This window comes from Aquarana catesbeiana, linkage group LG09 (genome assembly GCF_042186555.1).
Source record: "Aquarana catesbeiana isolate 2022-GZ linkage group LG09, ASM4218655v1, whole genome shotgun sequence".
In the NCBI taxonomy this organism is placed as follows: domain Eukaryota; kingdom Metazoa; phylum Chordata; class Amphibia; order Anura; family Ranidae; genus Aquarana; species Aquarana catesbeiana.
Genome location: NC_133332.1, coordinates 43,387,962 through 43,414,041, shown reverse-complemented (window position 1 = coordinate 43,414,041; position 26,080 = coordinate 43,387,962). Strand labels below are relative to the sequence as shown.

Here is a 26,080-nt window from a genome sequence, read left to right as displayed (position 1 = left end):
CGACATGATTTGAGTGACTGTGTGTATGCAAGGCAAGTTTGAGCCAACATCTGTCGGAAAAAAAAACATGGATTTTAGCATGAATAAGAGGTTTAGAAATGTCATTTTGCTGTGGTACTGTTCTAAACACAAGAAAAATGCGCCACTTTGCAGGCATACTATAGACACCCCCCAGGCACGATATTTAAAGGAATATTTCATTTTTATTGTTTCACTTTAAGCATTAAAAAAATCACTGCTCCCGAAAAAAAATGTCTGTTTTTTAAAAAAATGTTTGCATTGATCCATGTCCCCTGGGGCAAGACCCAGGTCCCCAAACACTTTTTATGACAATAACTTGCAAATAAGCCTTTAAAATTAGCACTTTTGATTTTTCATGTTAGTGTCCCATAGACTTTAATGTTGTTCCAGAGGCTTTCGTATTTGCCACGAACACTTCATATTGTTCGCTGTTCGGAGAATAGGCGAACACCCGATGTTGAACTTACATTTGACTCCAACATCTGGCTCATCCCTACTGTCCATCAAGAAAGTAGTGAGTACTAGGTGTTGCCAGGTTCTGACTGATAAGTGGTTATTTGAGTTACTGTTGCCTTTCTATCATCTGGAACCAGTCTGCCCATTCCCATCTGACCTCTGACATCAACAAGGCATTTTCGTCCACACAACTGCCGCTCACTGGATATTTTCTCTTTTTCGGACCATTCTCTGTAAACCCGAGAGATGGTTGTACATGAAAATCCCAGTAGATCAGCAGTATTTGAAATGCTCAGACCAGCTTGTCTGGTACCAACAACCATGTCTTATTGAAAGTCATTTAAATCCTCTTTCTTCCCCATTCTGATGCTTGGTATGAACTTTAGCAAGTTGTCTTCACCACATTGCTCCCATGTGATTGGCTATTGGCAATTTGTGTTACCAAACAATTGAACAGGTGTACTTGGACGATGAGTGTATATACAATATATATATATGTTTAAACATATTCAAAGTCAATACTATATTATTTTTAATGGTAAACTTTAGAAGTTTTGTCAATTTTCTTTTCTTTTATTTAATTTATAATTTAATAATTGATTACATATTTTTATTATTTTTATACATTTTTCTATCCTTGTTTCACAAATTAACATTTGATAGAGGTTTAGGTTGCTATGGAATTATATATGATTCTTGTTTATTGTCTGGCACAGATTACCAATTTTTTCTCATTTCTTTTTCAGGAGAGTCAGTTCATAGCCATTCCATGGATGGATGTGTATCTTCTGTGTAATGTGAAAAACAACATGGGTTAGTACCTGTCATTTAGCAGGTAAAAGAATATTTATATAACAAAACTAAAACATAGCACAGTGATGCTAAAGCAACTCTAAAACAGGAAATATTGGATCCTCTTTTCTGTAAGCTGATGTAACAATACTGAGGGGGAGGTTTACTAAAGCTGGAGTGCTCAGAATCTGGTGAAGCTGTGCATGGTAGCCAATCAGCTTGTAACTTCAGATTCAATTAAGCATTGGCAATAAAACCCTGGAAGCTGATTGGGTTCTGTGCACAGCTGCACCAGATTTTGCACTCTATAGTTTTAGTAAATCAACCCCTATGTGTAATAATGGCTAAATATGTTTAGATCTGCTCTGCTTTCAGTCTCTTGGGAAAGATGCTACAATTCACTCCACTGGGCTTATACTTGTAATCTACCTGGCTTGCTTAGCAAACTAGTGTAGCCCTGAGCTATGGTGCTCCCACCCATTGCTATATGGACCCATGCTGTGAGGGAAGCTGTTGGTGCCTCTGCAACCACCAGCATAAGCACTTCTCCCTCTCCTTGGTTTCCAGAAAGAACACACATGGTGCTGTTCAAGTGTCATTAAACCCACAACATAAAAATCTATCAATAAATGGTGTATTACATGCTGTTCATACTCACTGAGTCACTATGAGATTTGTTTTCTGTAATCTTATTGATCCTGCTGTTCTCTATCTCCCCCACCTGTCCATGTCTCCACTGCAGTTGGGGATTTTGCAGAGCAACATTGGCAGCTCTGCACATGCTCAGTTTCAGTGAGTTTCTATTCTGAGCATTTCCTCCCTATCACACGTGAGTAGCCCATGTGACCAGAAAGTCGGAATGCATTCCACCGACCGGATATGATGTCACCAATGGCAATCAACTGACGCGTTTTGCCCTACCTGTGTTTAATAATGCCCAGTAGGTGGAGAGAAACGCAGCAGTTGATTGCCATTGGTGACATCATATCTGGTTGGTGACGCGCACACCGTTGCTGTACGTCCGGTTTGGTGTTTTTTTGCATTGAATTTGTATGGAAAAGTGAGTGTAATGTATTTTAATGATTTTTAATTCAATAAAACAGAATTATGCTATGTGGATTTTCCATTGTCTTCTCCATGCATATAATATGAAAGAGTTGAGCTAATACACTGCCATTAGACCACTATGGTGGACAACAAGACCCGGGAAGATACCAGGATACCTGTATTAAAGCATGTATGACTTTTATGTAATAATAGAAGTCCATGAAAATCGGTGAGTGAGTGGGATCACACCACAGGCAGGAAGCACAGCATCATTGCACTTATTTGAAGTGATAAGAGCTTGGCGCTATTAAAGAATTTCACCATAATTATGATAGACTGAAGATGCATGAGAAAATGGACTAATCACTATTTATTTCACATTCATGAATTTATGTCATTTTGTTGATTTCACATATTACACAATGGGACAATGAGGGGACAATGAGTTGGGACAATGAGTTAATCACTATTAATTTTATTTTGTTCATATTTGGCTTGATTTAAAAATTGCACATTGTAGACTGTGCAGCGCCTAAGCAGGGAGATTAAATGCACCATTATTGCCACACCATCATAAAAAGTTTCATTAGGTGGACTTGGACTTCACTGACAGGCTCAACAAATAATTGTGGGAGTCTGCAGGAGGGACTAAGAGAAGACTGTGAGTCTATTGCCAAGTGAGTTGTTTGTCTGGACAAACCAACCAAGAGAACCACTTTACTAGCTATCAGTGGTCATATTCAACCAGACATTTCCTGTTATGTTGAAGTAATTTTGCTACTCATCCAACCAGAATTTCAAAAGCATGTGGGAAAATGTGTTATGGTCTGATGAAACCAAGGTTGAACTTTTTGGCCATAATTCCAATAGATATGTTTGGCTCAAAAACAACACTGCACATCACCAAAAGAACAGCATACACACAGTGAAGCATGATGGTGGCAGCATCATGTTTGGGGCTGTTTTTCTTCAGCTGAAACCGGGGCCTTAGTCAAGGTAGAGGGAATAATGAACAGTTCCAAATATAAGTCAAAATTGGCACAAAACCTTTAGGCTTCTGCTAGAAAGCGGAATATAAGGAGGAACTTCATCTTTCAGCATGACAACGACCCAAAGCATACATCCAAATTGACAAAGGTATGGCTTCACCAGAAGAAGATTAAAGTTTTGGAATGACCCAGCCATAGCCAAGACCTGAATCCGATTGAGAAATCTGTGGGGTGGTCTGAAGAGGGATGTGCACAGGAGATATCCTCACAATCTGACAGATTTGGAGTGTTTTTGCAAAGAAGAGTGGGCAAATATTGCCAAGTCAAGATGTGCCATGCTGATAGACTAATACCCAAAAAGACTGAGTGCTGTAATAAAATCAAAAGGTGCTTCAACAAAGTATTAGTTTAATGCCCCGTACACACGGTCGGATTTTCCGATGGAAAATGTCCGATCGGAGCGTGTTGTCGGACATTCCGACCGTGTGTGAGCTCCATCGGACATTTTCCATTGGATTTTCCGACACACAAAGTTTGAGAGCAGGCTATAAAATTTTCCGACAACAAAATCTGATCGCGTCAATTCCGACCGTGTGTGGCCTGTTCCAAAGTGCCACGCATGCTCAGAAGAAATTCCAACACGGAACAGCTCGGTCTGGTATACTTAGCATTCGCAATGGATACAACACTTTCGTCACGGTGCAATGTTATGGTTTAATGGTTTAATACAGTGCACTCTCTTCTTCTTTATAATGTGAGAAGAATGAAGTAGTTTTGCTGCTCATATTCACACAGACTTCTCACAAACTTATTTCTTTATTATTTTTCGGGATTCCCTTAATATATTTTGATTTGTCACATCTGACAAAAATATATATATATTTTTTTTTAAAGGCAGATTTTTTTTTGATTTTAGGTTTGTATTTTTTCAAAGGCTGATCTTTGTTTTATTTTATTTTTAGTTTTACTCCAGAATATTTTTGTGTGTGTTTTGTGTGTCAAGTTACCACAACACCATTATTATCTTGTATTATTTAATCTCAAGGAGATTGCTTGGTGTTGGTGTCCCTTGTTAATTTCACATTGTATTTTTGAAATGTACCTGAATCCTCACAAACAAACCTCAGAACCAAACAAAGAGGGAGGCAACGCTGGATAAACAGCAGAAATTAGCGAAGCCTTGGACCCCCAGGGCAGACATCAATTCTTGAACATCAAAATTGGTGGCCTGAGGAGTCCATATGTAAGGGAGTGCGGTCTGGTCCAGAAGTCCCAGAGATACGGAAAGCAGCAGATGACATCTGTGTCCCCAGGCTGTGGTACCACAAGAGGCTGCATCTTTTGCCAGACCAGACTGGATCCAGGGTCTTCACTTTCTGGTCTTCCTTCCACGCTTCCTTCCTGGCTGTGGCTCTGCTGTTGGAGATGTGGCAGGAGGAGGTGTAGGACCTGGAGGAGGAGGAGGACTAGTAGGACCTGGAGGAGAAGGAGGAGGAGGAGTAGTAGGACCTGGAGAAGGAGGAGGAGGAGGACCATGTGTGAGGTCACAAATGTGGGTCTCAGATGTTATTTGGGCCCTCAGCCCAAGATTGAGAGCTTCCAACATTAATGACTCACACATGAGTTGTTGGCCCTCCTCCATCCGCTGCATTTTACAGGCAATGATGGCAGCAAAGTCCTCCTCCACAGTGTGTGGTGCTCCCAGGGCCTCTGTAGCCTTCCAAAAGAGGCCTATGGCAGCCTCCTCTAGGGTACTCCTCTTCCTGCCACTTTCTCTTTGCAGGTGTAGGGGAGGGACCTGCATATCAGGCAGCCTGCTCGGCCCGGCCACCTCCTGGCTGAGACTTCCCTGTGTATGAAAAAGGGACATGATTTAATGTTTTGCATCATCATTCACAATCATAAATTAGTACTCCAAACTAACATCTAGTTAACATCATTGATTGGACAACCTGAAATATTTAGAGGAATGCTATACCTGGCTCAATCTGGCTCCTCCACATGTTGCTGCCTGGAAGGCCCAGGTTGGGCGTCAGAAGCCTCAGCTGGGGGGGAAGGAAGCGTGGAAGGAAGACTGGAGAGTGCTGGCCTGGGTTCAGTCTGGCCTGCCAGAAAATGCAGCCTGTCATAGTACCACATCCTGGGGACATAGATGTCATCTGCTACTCCGGATCTCTGCGAATCCTGGAATTTCTTGTGCTCCCTTACATATGTGCTCCTCAGGCCACCAATTAGAATCTTCAAATATGTGATGTCTGCCGTGGGGATCACCTGCTTCACAATTTCCAACAATTGATCCAGCGCTGCCTTCCTCTTTGTTTGGTTCCTATAATGTGGGTGGTTGATCTCCCACAGACAAGGCAGCTCCCTGAACATGTCAATGAATATTGCCATGAAGTCAGTATCTTTAAAGATATCCATTTTCAGTGCAAGACAGAAACACAAGACAAACCCTAATGTCAGCCAAAATTCTCCTAATCTTGTTACCATATCGGCCTCAATCTAGAAGCAGTATAGGCCCAAGTTTGTCTCTTACCTTCGTTCTTACGATTGGTGCCTCCGATGCTCCTTCCTCCGCTCACAGATCGTACGTAATACGCACACGTGTTACGCTTTATATACACTGCGCATGCGTGTAACTCCGCCCGCCCCTGACGTTCTTTCAAGTCTATTCCCCGCCCCTTTTCATTCTGCCCAGTGGGGGAAGAGCACATGGCGGATACACAGCAGGTGCCTGCTAATTACAGGAACAAGGAGGAGGAGGAGGAAAGCCCGGATCCGGACACGTTCCAATCCAGAAGGAGATTTAAGGCCTCAAATATGTCCTTTGGGGAGATGTTGGAGATAGTGGACATCCTGAAGAAGGCCAACTATGATGGGAAGTATGAACCTTACCCCAACCCCAATGTCAGAAAGGCCAAGATCATGGCGAAAGTAGTCAGGAGTCTGCACCGGAATTTCGGGGTACGACGATCGAAAGATCAGCTCAGGAAGCGGTGGTCGGACCTCAAATTACGAGAACATGAGCAGTACAGAAAGATCCAGAGAGTGCTGCAAAAAAGTAAGTAGTTGTGCTGTGTTCCTATTCTTTATGTTTATTACGTTCGTGCTGCTCCATGTGCTTTTCTTAAAAGTGTACATTTTAAAATGGCAACTTTCATGTTCATGGGCACATTATTCGTTCATATCAAACATTTTTCTTTCGGCCTATAAAAAACCATTGTTTTGGCCATATGCATTTGGCCACATTTTTTACGCCCTACTTGTATGAAACTAATTTGGTTGTGTAGATGGCTTTGTTACTAGAATGAAATGCAAACTAGATTCTGTGTAAGAGGAGGACACTGAGCAGCTGTTTTCACATCTGGACACTGGAGCACTAGTGTGGGACCCCAGAACACCCTTTTTATTAGGGGGGCCACACAGGTGCTCCAGTGTATACTATAGGGGGGTCTCCATCTGTGAAGCTTGTACTAAACAGGTAAAGTTTTGCAGCTTGACAAAGGACACTGAAAATGCTACATTTTGGAACAAAATTGACAATTGTACCCCACTTCCAAGGAATGTTTCCTATTTATAGTTCTGCCATCAAATATCTGTGTGCTAAGTATAGAACTTTTGTTTTACATAGGGGAGAAAAGACTCGGAGGACACCCCTCATCCGAGGAGACCACAGACCCCCCACCTCTGGAAGAAGGGGAAATCCCCCCAACCCAAGAAGAGCAGGAGGAGGAATACGTGGTGAAAATTGTCACCACAACAGGTGAGTGTCTGTGACCACACGCTCAGGTAAGAGATGGATGCCGGCATATTTTTGATACCGGTTTTTGTTTTGTTTCTCTCTTTTTAGGTGATCGTGATGTTGTGGATCCAGATCCTTTCACCTCAGAAAGTGCCCAGATCCTGACCGGGGAGATCATGGGGTGTAATTTACAATTGGAAAACCTCAAGAAAAACATCAATGATGTTATTAAAAAAAATAAAAACATCATTGATGTTTTGGGGCGAGTTTAAAACCCCTCCAAATCACTTTCTTCTTTTGTGTGCTACAATGTTAAAAATGTTTTAGCGATTTTTAGAAAAGCCTAATTTGGAGGATGCACACAGTGTGTCAACATGTGCTATCTGCCATCACGGGGGATCAATGGACGCGTTTTGGGGGTGCAACCCCTTCCTCAATAATAAAGTAGCTGAGAGGAAGGGGTTTCTCCCCCAAAACACGTCCCTTGATCTCCCGTGATGGCAGCTAGCACATGTTGACATTGGCAAATTGGTGTGCATCTTCCAAATTTGGCTTTTCCTGGGGTGACTTCACCCCATCTGAACACAATATCAAACACAGTTTGTAAATACTCATGTCTGATATTGCCTTCAAGTTTTACCAAATGTGAACTTTGTAAGTTCTAGATTTGTGTCTTTCTTGTTGGTTTTACACATGCCTGTTTTATCTTAAATGGACACTTATCTTTTTTATAATGCCACCCCAAAAATTGTTATACAACAAACATGTTGGTTTGTTTTAAAAACCTTTTCTAAATGCACATGTGATTGTACAGGTATTAAAAAGATTGTTAACCTCCCTGGCGGTATGATTATTTCGGATTTTAGGTGCTGAAAGCGGTACCATTATTTTGCATGGAAATTTGGCATTTTATATTGTAGGTCTGTAATTCTTAACAATAACACACTTAAATCTGTCCAAACAAGAGTCAGGTAGATATCCCGGGTATGATAAAGTTTGAAACACAAAAACATAAATTATAATATAATAAATAAAAATAAATAATTAAAAAAAATAAAAATAAATAGTAATAAAATAAATTTCCCCACGATTCACTATCGCTCAATTCTGCAAGTGTTCTAATTTACTATCGCTGTTTTCTAGCTGGTCTAAAGCCATTTTTGACGTAAAGGGACACTTTTTGGTTGCTATGGACAATCTCCAGTTTCCAGGCAGAAAGAACAGTATATATCACATAAAACTGCATGCAGGGCATTGGCCAAAGCACTTGGGACAAAAGGGATGTGAAAATTATTTCATACAGTACTGTAATCTGTAAGATTACAGTACTGTATGTGTTATGATTTTGACATTTTTTTAATTTGCCGCCAGGCTCCGCCCCCGTGCGTCGCGACGCTCACAGGGAACGGAGCCTGGCACAGAGAGGCTTCGGGCAGAGGACAGAGCCCACGGACACTGCGGGGGACATCGCAGGATCCCGGGGACAAGGTAAGTAATGCCACACCAGGATCCCGCGATGTAATCCCGAGTGTGGCTCGGGGTTACTGCTAATGGTCCTGATTTTTAACCCTGAGCCACACTCGGAAAAACCGCCAGGGAGGCTACTCAAGAATGTGTGGATTATTGTCTCAACGCTACAACACTTTTGTGGTGATGTAATTGCTGCTTTCTGTGAAAATGGGGGTTATTTCCTAAGAGCAAATCCTCTTTGCACTACAAGTGCAGTTTCAGTGCAGTTTCAAGTGCACTTGTAGTGCAAAGTGTCTTTGCCTTTAGTAAATAACACCCAACAGTGCTTTGTAAGGTTACACAATCACGCCATTTTCAGGACTCCCCACATTTCTGTCAGGGTCAGCTAAAACGAACACAAGCAGTAAATGTCACCAAAGATTTGCTTTTTTTTTGTTTTTATTTGATAAAGGCTTCACAAATTTGCTGGCATATTGATGGCCCCCCTACCCGCAAAGAACTCAAGGTATCTTAACCGGACATCACGGGCACTCAGGGAGGGCAAGCCAGGACGGCCACTTTCAAGCACCGTCAGGGTTGTTTCATTTTGAATTCCGGCCTCAGGCCCAACTGAGCCAGCATAGTTGGCAGAATGTTGGCGTAAACAGTTATGTAGAACACAGCACGCCAGGATTATATGATTAAGTTTTTACTCCGCCATATGGATGGGTGTCAGAAATAGGCGGAACCGGCTGGCCAGGATTCCAAATGTGTTCTCCACCACTCTTCTGGTTCTGGCCAGCCGGTAATTAAAAACCCTCTGTTCCGGGGTGAGGGTCCTCATCGGGAATGGCCGCATAAGATGGTTCCCCAGCGCAAATGCTTCATCCGCAACGAAGACGAATGGGAGTCCTTCCACATTGTCTTCTGGAGGTGGCAAGTCCAAGCTGCCATTCTGGAGATGCCTGTAAAACTCCGTCTAGGCGATGACTCCACCATCGGACATCCGTCCATTCTTCCGCACGTCCACATACAGGAAGTCGTAATTAGCCAACACCACCGCCAACATCACAATACTATTGAACCCCTTGTAATTATAATAGTACGACCCCGAGTTGGGTGGTGGGACGATGTGGACGTGTTTCCCATCAATTGCCCCTCCGCAGTTAGGAAAGTCCCACCGCTGGGCAAAGTGGGAGGCCACAGTCTGCCATTCCTGTGGCGTGGAAGGAAACTGTTGAGGAAAACAAAAAAAACTTAGTATTTTTGCACATAAACATGGAAAGCAGATTAGACACAAAAATTCTTGGCCAACATCCAGATAACATTTAGGGGAATTTTACAACACCAAAGTATAAGGTACACCTATCATATTCCCCCTCCCCCCCTCTCATTGGCCTAAATGCCTAAATACAGGGTATTACTTGGAACAGCCCCTCCTTAGTTACACTATTGGCAGACCACTGGACAGGTAAGAAGTGTCATAATACATAGCTATAAATACTCATTGTACACATTTGAGCACATTTGGACATTCTGCTATTACCTATTGAGATAATAGGATACAAAAACTTTAAACAGTACCATTTGAAAGTATACAGGCAGGCCCTTGCACTACATGCTTTGGGGAATTCATCCATAAATCTGACCACAAAAGAGATGGGTATAGTGTGTATGGGTTTGGCAAAGTCAGCAGATAGATCATTGAGGATAGATAGAGAATTGGGATCAGCTGACTTAGCAGTTGGGGGGAGGGAGGGTTAATAAAAATGATTTGGGGACACTACAAAAAAAAGCCTCTGGTACTCTGCCTGAATTTAAAGCACAAATCAGATTTCTAAACATTTTAGGGGATGTTTGGGGTAAAGCACTACTATGGAGCTGATAAAATACATTGTTAAGTGACTACATGAGGTGAATATAGGGCCAGGAGAACATGCTGGGGAGCTAAGTGAAGGCAAATATGTATGAAGGACAACAAAAATAATTACATAAAAATCCAGCATGCATGAGGACAAAGGGGACATTCACAGCATAATACAATCATGGTAATCAGGGAATGAGGAAAGAAATACAATATATTAGCAAACATTAAATACAATAAAATGTGATATTAAAGGATAAATCTTACCTTCATATACTCCTTCTGCAGGACCTGGATGATGGCAGAACAGGTCTCTGGGATAATGATCCCCAGAGCCTGGGGGGAGATGCCTGTCGAGAACTTCAAGTCCTGCAGGCTTCTCCCTGTCGCCAAGTACCGCAGGGTAGTGACGAGCCTCTGCTCCGGAGTGATGGCTTGCCTCATGCAGGTATCCTGCCTGCTGATATAGGGGGTCAGCGAAGCCAACAAACGGTGAAATACGGGGTCCGTCATCCGGAGATAGTTCCTGAAATTATCAGGATTATTCTCACGGATCTCACGGAGCAAAGGCGTATGAGAGAACTGGTCACGCTGAAGCAACCAATTCTTGGTCCATGAACTCCTCCCCACCCTGTTCATGGACTGGACTTGTGTCAAGGTCAGGACCCCAACACCAAGCCCCCGCACAGCACGAACTCTACAAGGAGTACGTATACGCAACATGGCTAGAAAATGGTCGGCTGCTCATAACGAAGTAACAGAACGCACTGAAGAACAGCAAGACCTGTGAAGAGCGACCTGAAAAACAGTAACGAACGAACAAGAACACAATGACAAGTCAAGGGTACTCGCTGCACGCACTGAAGAGCAGATACAAACCCACAAGCACAAACTGAACTGCAGAAAATGATCTGAAAGCCACGAGTCTGAAAAAGCGCGAATCGTCTCTCACCAAACTTTTACTAACACAAGATTAGTAAAAGGAGCCCAAAGGGTGCCGCGCTTGGTTCTGAACTGGCCTTTTCTAGTCTCGTCGTACGTAGTGTACGTGGTTGGCGATGGGAAATTCCAACAACTTTGTGCGATCGTGTGTACGCAAAACAAGTTTGAGCCAACATCCGTCAGAAAAAATCCGAGGATTTTGTTGTCGGAATGTCCGATCAATGTCTGACCGTGTGTACGGGGCATAAGGGTGTGCACACTTATGCAACCATATTATTTTTTATTTTTTATTTTTTTCCTCCCTCCACCTAAAAGATTTCAGTTTTTTGTTCAATTGAGTTGTACAGTTTATAGGTCACATTAAAGGTGGAAAAACTTCTGAAATGTTTTATCTTTGTCTATTTTTTTTACATCACAGAAAGCTGACATTTTTTCAGGGCAAAAGGCAAATTACAGGCATCCACCTTAACCCCCCAAAAAATGAATTCTGCTCCTTTAAAGCATGTTATATGACATTGTGCTTGTCCTGTGTCATCTGGCCCCCTGTAACACTTAAAAAACCTGGCTGATCCTGCCAGTTTCTCCCTACCCCTCTGTAAACTGACCGCGGTGTATCATGGCTGCTGAGACCAGACACTGTGGTCAGTTTACGTGCCTCTGTCATCAGCGGCCTTCTATCTGCTCTCCTCTCTGCTCCTGTGTCCTCCTCCCCCTTCCCCTCTGTGTGTGTGAACCACCCCACCCCCTCCTGCTGCTCTCATAACACTAATCTGCATACACTATCAGCACTGCCTCCTATTGCAGTGATCCCCCTCTGTGAATGATTTATAAATGTAAATGCTGTAAATACCTTATTTAAGAGCCGAGCTTGCGATCACATGACTAGCCAGCTCTCTCCTCTCCTCCTCCTCCCCTCAAGACTGACATCAGCAGAGGAATCTCAGCCCCGCATCTCGCAGAGGAGGAAAGGAGTAATTAAGTAATTAAATTGGATTTTACCATAGTCGGAATCGAAAATGCGACTCTAATATATTATTTTAGGTAATGTTTGCATTTTAAATGCTGCTATTCTATTGATCCAAGTGAGTTGAGTTTTTTGACTGGCTTGGAAGTCTTTGTTAATTTAGTCTAAGAGATTGAGATAGTTAACTTCATATCATTTAGATAAAGGGTAAGAAAATTGAATTCCCAGATAAGAAATAGAGAGTTCATCCCAGTTGTACTTCTATTTTTGATGCAAGTCATCAATTAGTACTGATGGAATATTCATTGGTAAAGCGTAACATTTAATAGGGTTAATCTTGTAGTAAGAAACTATTTCAAAGGATTCCAGGGCACTTCATTTAGGGAGATATCAGGATTGGAGAGCGCTAAAAATATATCATCCATGAACAAACCCAATTTATGTTCTTTTTGCCCAATTCTAATACCTATAATATTGCGGTTAGTTTTAATGGTTACTTCTAAAGGTTCGAATATTAATGAAAAAATAATGGGTGATAATGGGCAGCCTTGTCTGGTTCCATCAGAAAGTGTGAAAGCTTGTGGAAATATTACCTGATGTGAACACCTTGGCCGAAGGCACCAAATATAGGAACATTATGGCTTCATGAATGAAGCCAGAAAATCCAAACCTTCAAAGAGTTTCTGCTATGTATCCCCAGTGAACTCTATCGAATGCCTTCTCTGCATCCGAGCCAAGGAGAACAGAAGGTATTGGATTATGCTCTATATAATTGATCAAAATGATCATTCTTCTGGTGCTGTCAGGGCCTTGTTGTCCTTTGACAAACCCCACCTGATCTGGTTCTAGGAGATATAGTGTTATTTCTAGCAGACGGTTGGCCAATATTTTGAAGTGCATTATTAGGTCAGAATTTAATAGTGAAATGGGTCTGTAGTTGGTGGGGGAAGTCGGTCTTTTCCCTGTTTTGGAATAGTGATAGCTTCTTTTTTTTTCAATTTCTTTATTCATTTTCTTTATAACAAATATATATCCAAGTAAAACAAAGCATTTCTCAAACACCGACACAATTTGCCATTATTATACCCACTCCCTCCCCCCTTCCCACTTTTCTCTCTCTTTTTTTTTTTATTACTTGACTTTTGCTATGACTCCCATCCTCTCCCCTTTGTCTACTCCCTTTAGTTCTACATATCTCCTTGTCTGCTTAAACTCTCTCCAAACCTTCCACTTACTTTCCAATCCTTCCATTCCCTCCTCTCCACAGAACCTAAGATATTCCATATTATACATCTCATCCACTTTCTTACACCAACTCCCCATAGTAGGGCTTTCTGTCTCCTGCCACTGTTGGGATATTAATTGGTATTCTCACCCCATGAAACAAACACCTCCACGGTTCCTCTGGTATCTCTATATTGGTGATCTCCTTGATTACCTGCAACACCTCTCTCCAGTAGTTTTTAATTTTTGGACACCTCCACCATATGTGGGTCATCGTTCCCACCTCCCTGCATCCCTGCCAGCATAATCGTGAGACCTCCTTTTGACATTTATGTGCCTTATCAGGTGTTATGTACCAACGTGCTAAGCATTTGTAATTCATCGCAAGCAGATACAAGTGTGCAGTCTTCTGCAGTTACCAGAGTGGATAACCCTGCCTCCTTGTCCACATCTATTCCTGCCATAGCCCCAACATCAGCTATTGAGGAGTCAGCCGAGTTATTTGACCACAGCGTCAGCCACTTGCGCCTTGATGATGTCCAGCCATTACTGGATTCAGATGTTGGTTGTGAGGTTGAGGATGACAGGAACATGAGCCTAGAGAGAGGGAGGAACACTGGTAGACAAATTGGCATTCATGTTCCCCAAGCTGCAGCGTATTGCCAAGTTGTCTCCAGTGGTAATGATGAAGATGGAGAAGATGGAGATGATGATGATGATGATGATGAGGTCACTGATGCGACTTGGGTGCCAGATAGAGCAGAGGAGGAAACTGAAGGTGAGACAGCACAACCCCAAGGAGGCCGACATCAAGAAAGAGTAGAGAGCAGGCACCCTATTCCATGACATTCTGCAGCTGTTATCTCCCGGCCCACTCCCCAAAGCTCAGCTGTCTGGGCCTTTTTCAGCACATCTGCAGCAGATTGCACTGTTGCTATCTGCAAACTGTGTCTCAGGCACATCAAACGTGGCAAAAACATCAACATTTGGGTATTACATGCTTAACAAGGCATTTAATGTCCAACCACTCAGCCCGTTGGCAAGAGCACCTAAAAGCCACACAAAAGGGGCAAAAATCTGTCCCTCCTCCTTACCCACTTCAGTCTGTCCCTGTGATACCGAGTCATTACCTCTCAGCAGCCTCCACTGACAGGGATGATGGTATAATACAGGGTGTCCCAGGTCCTAGCAGCACATCTGCCAACAACACACCATCAGCTGTAGACTGTAGCCGGCAAATTTCTCTGCCCGTCTGCTGCAGTGGAAAAAACAATACAGTCCCTGCCACCCTCATGCCCAGTGTCTGAATGCAAGCTTGTCAAAGCTGTTGGCTCTCCAACTACTGCCTTTCAGCCTGGTGGATTCTGCCCCCTACCGTGAATTTGCACAATGTGCTGTACCACAATGGCAGGTTCCCAGTTGCTACTAGTTTTCACGGGAAGGCCATTCCATCTCTCTACCATCACATGAAGGGGAATGTTCTGGCATCGTTGGGCAAGGTAGTCAGCCATAAAATCCACCTTACTGCTGACACGTGGTCCAGCAAGCATGGGCAGGGACGATATATTTTGTTCACAGCACACTGGGTAACGCTGCTTGCAACTCGAAAGGATGCAGGACAGGGCTCGGTGCTACAGCTTGTTGTGCCCCCACATCTTCATACAGCTAGTGGTGATGATGCCAGACCTGTGAGCTCTACCCCCTCCTCCTCCTCCGCCACCTCCATGCTCTCCTCTGCAGAATTGTCCTATGAACATCAACTACCCCCTAAGCGTTCAAAGGGCTGTTCCCAGAGTCAGGCTAAAAGGTGCTATGCAGTGCTTCAGCTGGTGTATTTAGAGGACAGGAACCACACCGGAGCAGAGTTTCTTGCAGCTCTGCAGGGACAGGCCCAGAGGTGGTTCACACCATGCCAGCTGGAGCCAGAAATGGTGGTGTCCGATAATGGCTCAAACCTCCTGTCTGCCCTTAGACAGGGAAAGTTGACACATGTGCCATGCCTGGTATATGTCCTCAATTTGGTGGTGCATCATTTCCTAAGTATGTACCCAGGGTTGCAAGATGTACTAAAGCAGGTCAGAAGAGTCTGTAGCTATTTCAGGCAGTCATACACAGCCAGTGCTCGGTTGGCTGAAATTCAGCGGGAATTCCACCTGCCCGTAAATCGCTGATTTGTGACATGCCCACTAGGTGGAACTAAACTTTGGGAATGCTGCAGCGGCTATACATACAGCAGAGGGCCGTCAACGAGTACCTGTGCCAGTACAGCATGACGACAGGCTCAGGCCGCCTCTGCTTTTTTTCCCCCACACCAATGGCTGACCATTAAGGATGCATGCACTGTATTGTCACCATTGTTGGAGGCCACAAGGATGGTGAGCCGTGACAGTGCATGCATCAGTGACACAATCCCTGTTGTGTCCCTGCTGGAGCAGACTCTGTGTGGCATTATGGACAGGGCACTGGAGGCAAAGCAGCAGGAGGAAGAGGAAGGCCCTCTCAAGGCCCACTGACTGACTGGGTCATGAGAATAGACCACTGGCCAGAACTTGCCCAGTATGCTATTGAGTTGTTGGGCTGCCCTGCATCCAGCGTGCTTTCAGAACGGGAATTCAGTGCTGCAGGAGGTTTCGTTACTGATCATAGAACGCGTCTGTCCACAGACTCCGTGGACCGTTTGACTTTTATAAAAATAAATCAGTCCTGGATTACCAGCTATGAAGCCCCTGATGCCGATGTCACTGATTAAGTCTTTTTGGGATGTGGAATCTCTGCAGGACTTCGAGGCTGCTTAGCTTTGAGGGTGTTCAATCATTTCATCTGGAAGAATGTTTTTGGTGTAGATTTTATGGACACAATTAACACCCAAAGACCAATTTTTCTGCACCTGTTTGACAGGTGCATATTATTGCAATTTTTTACAGCAAGGCCAATTCTTGCTTTCATCAAGAGTACTTCTATAGAGTTACGGTGGGAAGGCGCCAACACCCAAAGACCATATTTTACACACCCGTTACTTCTATCCAAAGTCAAAGTGACACCAGAATGTATCCAAAAAATCTCTAATCTTATTCCCAGTGCACTACATTGTGGCCTCATCATACACACTGGCTCTCCAGCTGTTGCTGAGCAAAATAAAGGCAGCTTGCAGGGAAAATGTCATTTTTTGGCTTTATAAATGCAATTATTGCTGCAGCAAATTCTAGACATGGTACAGATCTGCCACTTTACAGGTAGACTAAGGGGACCCGCCAAGCACTATATTGGAAGGAATTTTTCATTTTTATGCTTTCACTTTAAAAATAAAAAAAATCACTGCTCATTTAAAAATGATGTTTTTCACAAACTTTTTTTTTATTGATACATGTCCCCCAGGGCAGGACCTGAAACCCTGTAACCATTGTATGACCAATTACTTGAATTTAAGCCTTCAAAATGGGCACTTTTAATTTTCGACGTTCAAGTCCCATTGACTTTAATGGGGTTTGTTATTCGGGTCTGAACTTTCGCGGTGTTCGGAAGTTCTGGTGCGACCCGAACAGGGGTCTGTTCGGCCCATCCCTAATCTTAAAGTTTAATATCTCCATAGGTTTTTAGTAGCTTCATTAGGTTGGGCAGAGTTACTCTAGGTTTGTTGATGTAGAGCAATATATCATCGGTGTATGCCGCTAATTTATGCTCTTCGCCCCCTATCGTAATCCCCCCTATATCTGTGCTCTGTCTGATCCCAGCCAAAAGTGGTTCCAATGATAGAACAAACAATAGGGGGGGCAGGGGACAGCCCTGTCTTGTTCCATTATACATCTCAAATGGCATAGATACTGTCCCAATAACCTTTACCCTAGCTGTTGGATAATTATACAGTGCTTCAATCCATTTGGTCATCTTTGGGCCTACTCCCATTACTTCTAATGTCTTCATCATGAATCCCCAGTCTACCCTATCAAATGCTTTCTCCACGTCTATTGAGAGAAGTAGCCCTGGGGACCTGTTTTTTTTTTAATTCCCTTAGCCAGTAACAGAGTTCTAACCCAGTTATCTCTCCCTTCCCTTGATGGGATGAATCTGACTTGGTCCGCATGTACCAGGTTGTTCATTACCACTTTCATCCTGCTAGCTAATACTTTGGTGAATAGTTTCTTATCTACGTTTAACAGCAAGTCTGGGCCAGGACTTTTCCCTGAGGTTATTTCTTTTAAGATACAGCCTATCTCTTTTTCTGTTATACTGTAGATCTTTCCAGGTCGCTTAGTCTGTCTTCTGGGATTTTATTTAGGCTCACTTCCCTCTGAAAGGTTTTCATTTTCTCTATCCTCGCCTTTTCATGCTCCAGAATCTCTTTCTGTTCTATTGAGTACAGTTCTCCATAGTATTTTTGGAATACTCCTGCTTAATCCTTTTTTGTGAATACCATTTCCCCAGTGCTACTTTGGATTTTCTCTATATAATTTGTGTTTTTTCTTCTTTTTTAGTATTCTGGCCAGGTACTTCCCAGTCTTGTTCCCTCCTAGATACCTTTCTTTCTAATCCAGGTAAAGGTCTTATGGTAATTCCTGCTCTTTAAGTTCTTTTACTTCATCTCTTTTTAGGGTGAGCATGTGGTATACTTCTTTCTCTTCTTTTTTTTATGTTCCTGTTCTAAGTCGTAGATTTCCTTCATTAGTACTTCCCTTTTCCTTACTATCTTTTTTTCCCCTCCCATTGCTATCAGGATTCCTTTTATATAGGGCTTATGGGCCTTCCACAATGTTGCCACTGATACTTCTCCGGTATAATTTGTTTTAAAATAATGTTCTAACTTTTTTTTTATCCTATCTTCCGCTTTTTTTCCCTGAATTAGTTCTTCGTTCAATCTCCATAAGTTTGCCCTATTTTGGGCCCCACTTATCTTCATTTTCATAGTCACTGGGGCATGGTCTGAAAAGGATGTAACTTCTATATTTGTACTAATCACTGACTCCAATAGCCTATGTTCTATCAGGAAATAATAAATTCTTGAGTATGTCCCATGTACAGGGGAGTGGAATGTATAGTCTTGCATTTTAGCATGCTGTATCCTCCATTCATCCATCAGCTGGTTCTGATGCAATTTCTTTTTTAATATCCCCTGTTGAGCATTCCCAGTCCCTTTTACCCGGGACGTACTATCAATCTCAGGTTTCATAGTGAAATTAAAATCCCCTGCCATTATTAATCCACCTTTCTTAAACTCCATTAATTTCTCCATAACCGCTTTTAAATATTTTATTGGGTTCTTATTTGGGCAATAGATATTTGCCAGGGTGCAGTCCACCTCGTTTAGTCTTCCCCTCAGGGCCAGATACCGCCCCTCCGGGTCCACCAACCTCCCCTCTAGGGTAAACCTTACCCCTCTGGTAAAACGGATGACCACTCCTTTTGCCCATTTTGTTGTGGAGTCTCCATAAAACCATTTTGGAAAATCCTTTGAGTTTAGTTTTATAGTTTTTTTATGGGAGATATAGGTCTCTTGCAGGAAGACTACCTCTCCGGAGAGTTGGTTAATTTCTTTTAATATATTATTTATTTTTGTATATGTATTTAACCCACACACATTGTACGTCAAAAAGTTCAATGTTGTCATCTTTGCTCGCTGGGCTCCCTTCTCCTGCTCCTGTCTTCTTTACTCCTCCGGACTCCTAGGTTGTATAGTTATAACTATGGATGAGCCGAACACCCCCCTGGTTCGCACCAGAACTTGTGAACGGGCCACCCAGTGACGCAAATGGGTGACTCCGCCCCCCCCGACGCCACGTGACGTGACCTTCCTCTGCTTATTATCAGGGACCAAGCATATCTTCCGGGGTGGATTACAGTCCAACAATAATTTTGTAGTAACAAACTTGACTCACTCCTCTGCTGCTGGAGTCTTGCTGTTGCCAAATTCAGGGATCTCTGTCCCACTTGAGCCGTTCCTTCAGGTGGCCCGTATGCTGCCTCCTCTCAGTAGTTGGAGCGGTACTCTGTTGCCATCTCTATGAGCGAGGGTTTTTCCTCTCTTTTCTCTCCCTTTCGGCGTCTCGCTCACTCGCTCACTCTTCCCCTTCTCTGGTCTCTGGGTCTCACCGCACGCTCAGTCTCTCTCTCACTTCCTCATCCAGCCTTCCAGCTGATTGGCGGCGTTCCCTGCTCATACCACCTCTCTGCTCGTCGTTGCCAGTCACAGCCGTCTCTCAAAGCTACTTTCCAATGTCCCGAGACCAGCGTGGGGGGGATGCCGGGCTTCTTACTCCGCTGTCTGCATATGGGCAGCAGCTCCTGACTGGTGCCATCATTAGGCTCCTCCCACTTTTCCTGTGATAACAGCTTCTAGCATCACTTTGGGGAATGTCTGAGTATTAGCAGCGTGCTTAAACAATTTAGATGGTGCTAAGATATTACCTAACACTTTATAATATTCACTGGACAGTCCATCCCCCCTGGGGCTTTATGTATTGGTAAGGAATGAATGACCTTACTAGTTTCTTCTACGGAAATTGGTACATTTATTTCTTCAAGGGTAGAGGAATCTATAGTTGGGAGATTAATCTTTTTTAGAAACTGAGCTATGTCTGATGAGAGGGGCTGGGGGTGTCTTTATCTTCCCTTAGGTTATATAAGAGTTCATAGCATTCTGCAAATGTGTCTGCTATTTCTTGCAGGTTATACATGACTTTCCCAGATTTATGATGACTTAATTTCTGAATGTTATGTTTATTCTATCAATGGTGTAGTTGGGAGGCTAGATATTTGCCAGCTTTGTTTCCTTGTGAGTTGTGATTTAATTAAAATTTTTTTTTTGGTATTTCTCGTGGCTAGAAATTGATAGCAAACCTAAGTTGAAGAAGGGAAGAGTTTTTAGGGGAAGCCTTGTGCTCTTTCTCAAGTTTAGATATGGTAGCTAACAGGCTATTAACTGTGTATGCGCTCCGTTTTTTTTCCCTTAGAGGCCAATTAAATCTGGCGTATGCCTTGTGGGTGCGCCATAAGCTAGAAACTGAGAGGATATACAGTAGGTATTACCTTAATGAATTCTCTGCATTAAGGTAAAAAAAACCTCTCATGTGCTACTCCCTCCTAGCCCCACCTAAATACTTACTTGAGCCCGATCACGATCCAGTGCTGTGCCCGAGAACAACAACACTGCTTTGTCTCTCTCTCTCTCTCTCTCTCTCTCTCTCATAAGCCCAGAGACGCATTGGCTCCTGCTGCTGTCAATCACAGCCTGTAAGGAAAGAGCGGGTCACAGGGCTGAGCCATGCTGTGTGTGTCGACACAGCGCTGGCTCAAGAGCAAGCATGCATGAGTGCCCCCATAAGGAGTGGAGAAGTCTTGGCTGGGGACCACAGAAAAGGAGGATCAGGGCTGCTCTGTGCTTTGCACAGAACAGGTAAATATAATGTGTTTGATAGATAAAAGAGGAGTGGAACCTTTACGTCTGTAAAAAAATACAGGCAGCAATAAAAACCTGACAGGTGTTCTATTCCTTCTTTACTTATTTATGTTGCATTTACTTAAAGCGGAGCACCACCCAAATGGGGAAGTTCCCCTTTTTTGCTCCTCCACTGTCACATTTAGCACTTTTTGGGGGGAGTGGGTGCCTGGTTTTGACAGGTACCCGCTCCCACTTCTGGAAGATTGCACCTGAAGTCTTCCTGCACACATCACATTTCCCAGAAGACCATTCCCAGGGTGCAGCACACTAATGCTGTAGGAAACCAGCTGTGAAGCCGCAAGGTTTCAATTCCTGTTTCCTTTACTTCCTATTCCTGCTCCTGCACGGAAGCCAATTGAAGAATCAATTTGGGTGAGGACATTGCTGCATCCCTGAACAAGTAAGTGTCCTTATATTAAAAGTCAGCAGCTACAGTATTTGCTCCTCTAACTTTTCTCTGATCCCAGTTACATTGCCTGCTGATTTGTTCAAGTGCAACAATTGTGCATCATCTGCAGTAACCACTTAGAATATATATAAAAGGAAATATAGCAACATAGACAAAGGCAAACATTTTTATTAAATGGAAAGAAAAAAATATTATGCACAACAGACTAAAAAATGGAATTTGCACATAACATTATATTAAAAAAATTTGTTTGGGTGCAAAATAATATCAAGGGTTGCTCTCGTGAAGTCTAGGCTAATGTTTGTTTGGTAATATTGTAGATTTCATGGGATGTTTTATGTAAGCTTGCGCCACAATATATTCATGTTTTTTGATGATGATTTCTTACCTGCGCTTTTTATACGTCACAAAGCATGCCAACCCGACTACACACACAACAGCACCTGTTATTCCTACGACCAGTCCGATCAGGGTGTGATGTACCTTATCTGCAGAAGTGATAAAGAGGTCAAAATGTTAAAATTTAATGCCAGGCTAAATATGCAAATATTATATGAAGTCCTTTTAAAGTGGTAGTAAACTCTAGTGGACAACTTAGCTTCATTTAAATCAGCATAATATAACTTACTAGCTGGTACCTTTAAAAGTTTTTCAAAATTCGCTATTTAGGAGATTTTGGGGTCAATTTACTAAGAATTAAGAGGAATAGTGTTTGGTATGTCCTTAATAGATAAGGCACATCATCCCAAAGATTGAATACAATAGGGAGCAGAGACGAGGGGATTATTACGGTGCCATAAACAAGTCAATACAGTATATTCAGAATAAAAAATAGTAAATTTTATTACAATTGGTTAAAAATCCATAATACAGTATACTGAATCACAAAAGGTAAGGGAGCATATTACAGTTTACTGTTGACCAGAAGATGATGGGGGTTACAAGAGCAGGTCAATTTGTCCCTACTAGTTTCGCCAAAACATTGGCTTCATCAGGGGAATAGAATATGACAATAAACAGTTGTAGCTCTGAAAAGAAAGAAACACATAAAAACATTAGTTTTTTGAAGAGTGAAAGACCAAACAGCACTGTGCGCATCACTAGACAATTAGGCTGCATGGGAAAACCATGTCTGATCCCTTCCCAGAAACCCCATCCCCCAGATGGAATGCCATATGGTGGACAATAATCCCTATATTCACAAAGGATTACCCAAACATACCCTAGAATCCCATTGGGGCAAGGAGAATGCGGTCCACTGTCAATGGGGCAGCAACCCCACACTGCCAATATATGGCTGTAGAGGGCTAAAGGGGAAACCTACATAAAAGCTGTAAAAAGAAAAACAAACATAAGGCTAAAAAAAGCTCAACTATATTATAAAGAAAAGGGTTAAAATTCCTCAATACATACCAAAAGCAAAAAATGGTATCATAGAAAGGGGCACTGTTGAAACCAATGTTGTGTAATTAGTCCAGAAGGAGCAAATATACTGATTGGTTGACAAGAAGGTAACTAAATTAGAGAGGAGAGGATTTTTTGTTAAGAAAAGAAAAGAAAAAAGGACAATAATGAATAATGAAAAAAAATGCAGGCAGAATTTGTGAAGAAACTTAACTGAATATTGGTTCAAGGCTTACCTTGGAATCAAAGAGATACAGTCCAGGGCTTCAACGGGCTTGAACAGGAGGTAAGCACCAACAGAAGGATATCCACACAAACAGCGTGCATAAACCTGATTAATGGGACAAAGCATAACCCAATGAATGATGATACCTATCGACTCCCGTCCACAACTAAGGGACAGGGCCAGAATAAACAACAAAAATTACCAGGATAAGTATTACCTCCAACAGGACAGTCTTACATCGCCCCAATATGCCAGCCAAAGAGGACTAACGACGTCTACCTTTAAAGCCCCCCACCCGATTGGTGCCAATTAGTGACCAATCGGGAGCGGATGAGAGGCGGCCAATGCGCCCATGCACTGTCATCGACACGGTGCCTACGATGCCCAGAAGGCCAAGCGCAAGGTGTACTGCATGGCACAGAAACAGCCATGCGGTGCAGGCAGCCGTGGGCGTGACCAAATTGTGAGCCTGCCAATGGAGCGGGGGGTAGCCAGCAACCAATGGGAGGATGTTAAGGGAGGCAGATGTTCAGTGTGGAAGGCAAGGGGCAGAGAGAGGCTGGGGGGCGGGCTAGCTGTCAGAGACAGTCAGCTCTAGGGTGTCCATACAGCCAAGGGCTGTGACTAGGTATACGTTCCTGGGACTAATGGACAGCCGGCCAGGCACCGAAGGGAACCAGAGATATGGGGAAAGGATAGAAAGGGGAAATGGCAAAGGCGGAGGGGAGATCAGGGAGCGGAACAGACAAGGAACAGCCATGCAATGCTCCATAAGCAAAACAGTTCATCCAAACAGCCAATCGTGCAGCGAATGAACACAGGGTGGTGTATATATATGAAGCTAGACTAAAGATATATTAGAACCTGCTAATCAGATATGCGAATCGGAAATATTAGAAACTAAACACACAAGGACCAAAACAGATATAGCATGTGTATGATTATGAATTGGAATAATAAACAAATAATGAAAAAACAATATAATGAAATAAGTAAAAATAAAAATAATAGATAAGAGCAAAAGGAGAACAAATGACTATAAAAAGAAAACACAATAAATGATTTAACACAATAGATATATAGCAGGAACGCTCACTATGTTGATCCCAGGATGGTAAAGGGATCAGAAGAGCAGTGAATATCAAAATCAGAAAAATGGGGAGAGCAAGATGGAACATAAGAGGGGCCGAACGCTATAATCCCAATCAAACCAGTTGGAGACAAAGCTGGACCTAGTTAGAGTGGGGTCTACAAAAAACTTTTAAAAAGTCAAAACTAAGATTAAGTTATAAAAAAGATTTAAAGCTAATGTATTCGTTCAGACCAGGATATTTAATAGCATCCAAGCAATGTATCCACTTGGTCTCCAACTGTAATAAAGTAACGTCAATAACACCGCCTCAAGCATATAAGGGTGCATGCTCCAATGCAGCGAAACGAACAAAGTTGGGATCATAATCATGTTGAATAGCAATGTGTCTGTTGAGGGCAGTGGTAGTAAGTCGTTTGTATAATGGCATAATGTGATCCTTAATGCGCTTAAAAAAAAAGAGCGTTTCGTCTTACCGACGTAAAAACATCCGCATGCGCAGATGGCTAAGTAGACCACTCCAATGGTTTTACATGTGACTCTACGTTTAACAATATGGGTCTGACTGTTAGGGAGAATAGTATCTCTAGAATTAGTGATCAAAGAGCAAATGTCACAACGTCCACAAGGGAAAGTGCCAGTAGTTGTAGGATTATCTGGGTTTCTACGCATGTCGTGACTGGTAACCAGATGGTCCCCCATAGAGGGAGCCCGTTGGTGTGTAATCTCTGGATGAGATTTTACATATTTACTGATAGTGTTATCTGCCGTCAATAGGGGCCAGAATTTCTTAAAAATGGCTCTCGTCTGCATATGTTGTTTGGTGAACTGGGTAATAATGCGGATTGATTGGTCAGATCTGGAAGATTTTTTCGAATGAATGAGATCTCATCTGTTGAGTTTAACTACTCTATTGAATGCTCTTTTAAGTTAAGATCGACTGTATCCTCTTTGATGAAGTCTGTCATATAAATCTTTGGATGCCCGATAAAATTCATCATCCAAAGTACCGTTTCTCCTAACTGGCTAAATGAACTGGACAAAGGTCCATGTTCATTTAATTGGCCATGGATGACCTCTAAGAAAAAAGAGACGTCACATGCGGGTTTAGATATTTGTCTACCAAGGCACTGGCATTCTCAGTTAAACTCAGACAACCCAAAATGATTGGTCGTCCAGGAGGGTGTTTTAGAGACTTGTGCACCTTAGGAAGAGAGTAAAAAGTGGGTATCTTAGGGTCCTTTACATTTAAATAGTTCCAGGTGTTCAAGTCAACTGTGCCCAGTTGATAGGCTTTGAAGATTAGGTTATAATACTAACGAGTAAAGTTTTGTATTAAAGTTTTAGAAATGGGCCGGTACCAATGTCGATTGTCAAAGATGTTGAGGCACATGCGTTCATATGCCTGGACATCCATGAGAACGACATTGCCACCTTTGTCGGCCGGCTTAATGATCAATTCAGGATGACATTGAAGTTCCCTGAGAGCTTTACGATATTTAAAGGACAAATTGTGTCCTTGTAAATTGTCCAAATCCATATTTTTGATCTCTAGGGTAGTTTGTTGGACAAAGGCCCAAATATTAGGATTCGCCTGGAGTAATGAAAAGGCACGGGACTGGGTTTAAAGGAAACGGGAGGGGGAAAGGACACACCCGAGGCGACGACACCGGACAAAGCAATATTGGACAGTTCCTCGTCACCAGTGTGTCCCTCCTCCCAAAGTGACATAAGGTCATCCATAGCCTGGAGTTCAGTTTCAGAAAGTTCCAAAGGGGGAAAATCAGGAAGCTCACTTGGGGAGGATTTATCATGAATATCCTTGAACATCAAACGTCAGGCAAACAGGTGTATATCATTGATCAGTTGAAATCTGTCAAGGTCAACAGAAGGACAAAATGTAAGTCCAAGTTTAAGTACAAAAATCTGTTCCTCTGTTAAAGGTATCGAGGAGAGATTTATGATTTCTAGTCATGAGGTTCCCTGATTGGCAGAGGCAATGTGGGGCTTAGTGCTTGATCCGGGGTTT

General features: G+C 42.8%; 1 protein-coding gene across 6 annotated transcripts in view; it reads right to left on the bottom strand.

Moving 5' to 3' along the window:
• The window catches only part of LOC141107550 (antigen-presenting glycoprotein CD1d-like), a 170,723-nt gene that overhangs the window by 17,303 nt on the left and 127,340 nt on the right, over positions 1–26,080 (bottom strand). For 2 of the 6 annotated variants that reach the window (XM_073598365.1, XM_073598369.1), the window contains one exon: positions 21,720–21,819. In XM_073598365.1, the coding sequence (XP_073454466.1) occupies positions 21,720–21,819 (100 nt within the window). Of the gene's footprint in view, positions 1–223; positions 1,266–12,152; positions 12,255–21,719; positions 21,820–26,080 lie in introns of those variants that run through there. The other 4 variants (XR_012235928.1, XM_073598368.1, XM_073598366.1 and 1 more) reach the window with 4 other exon arrangements.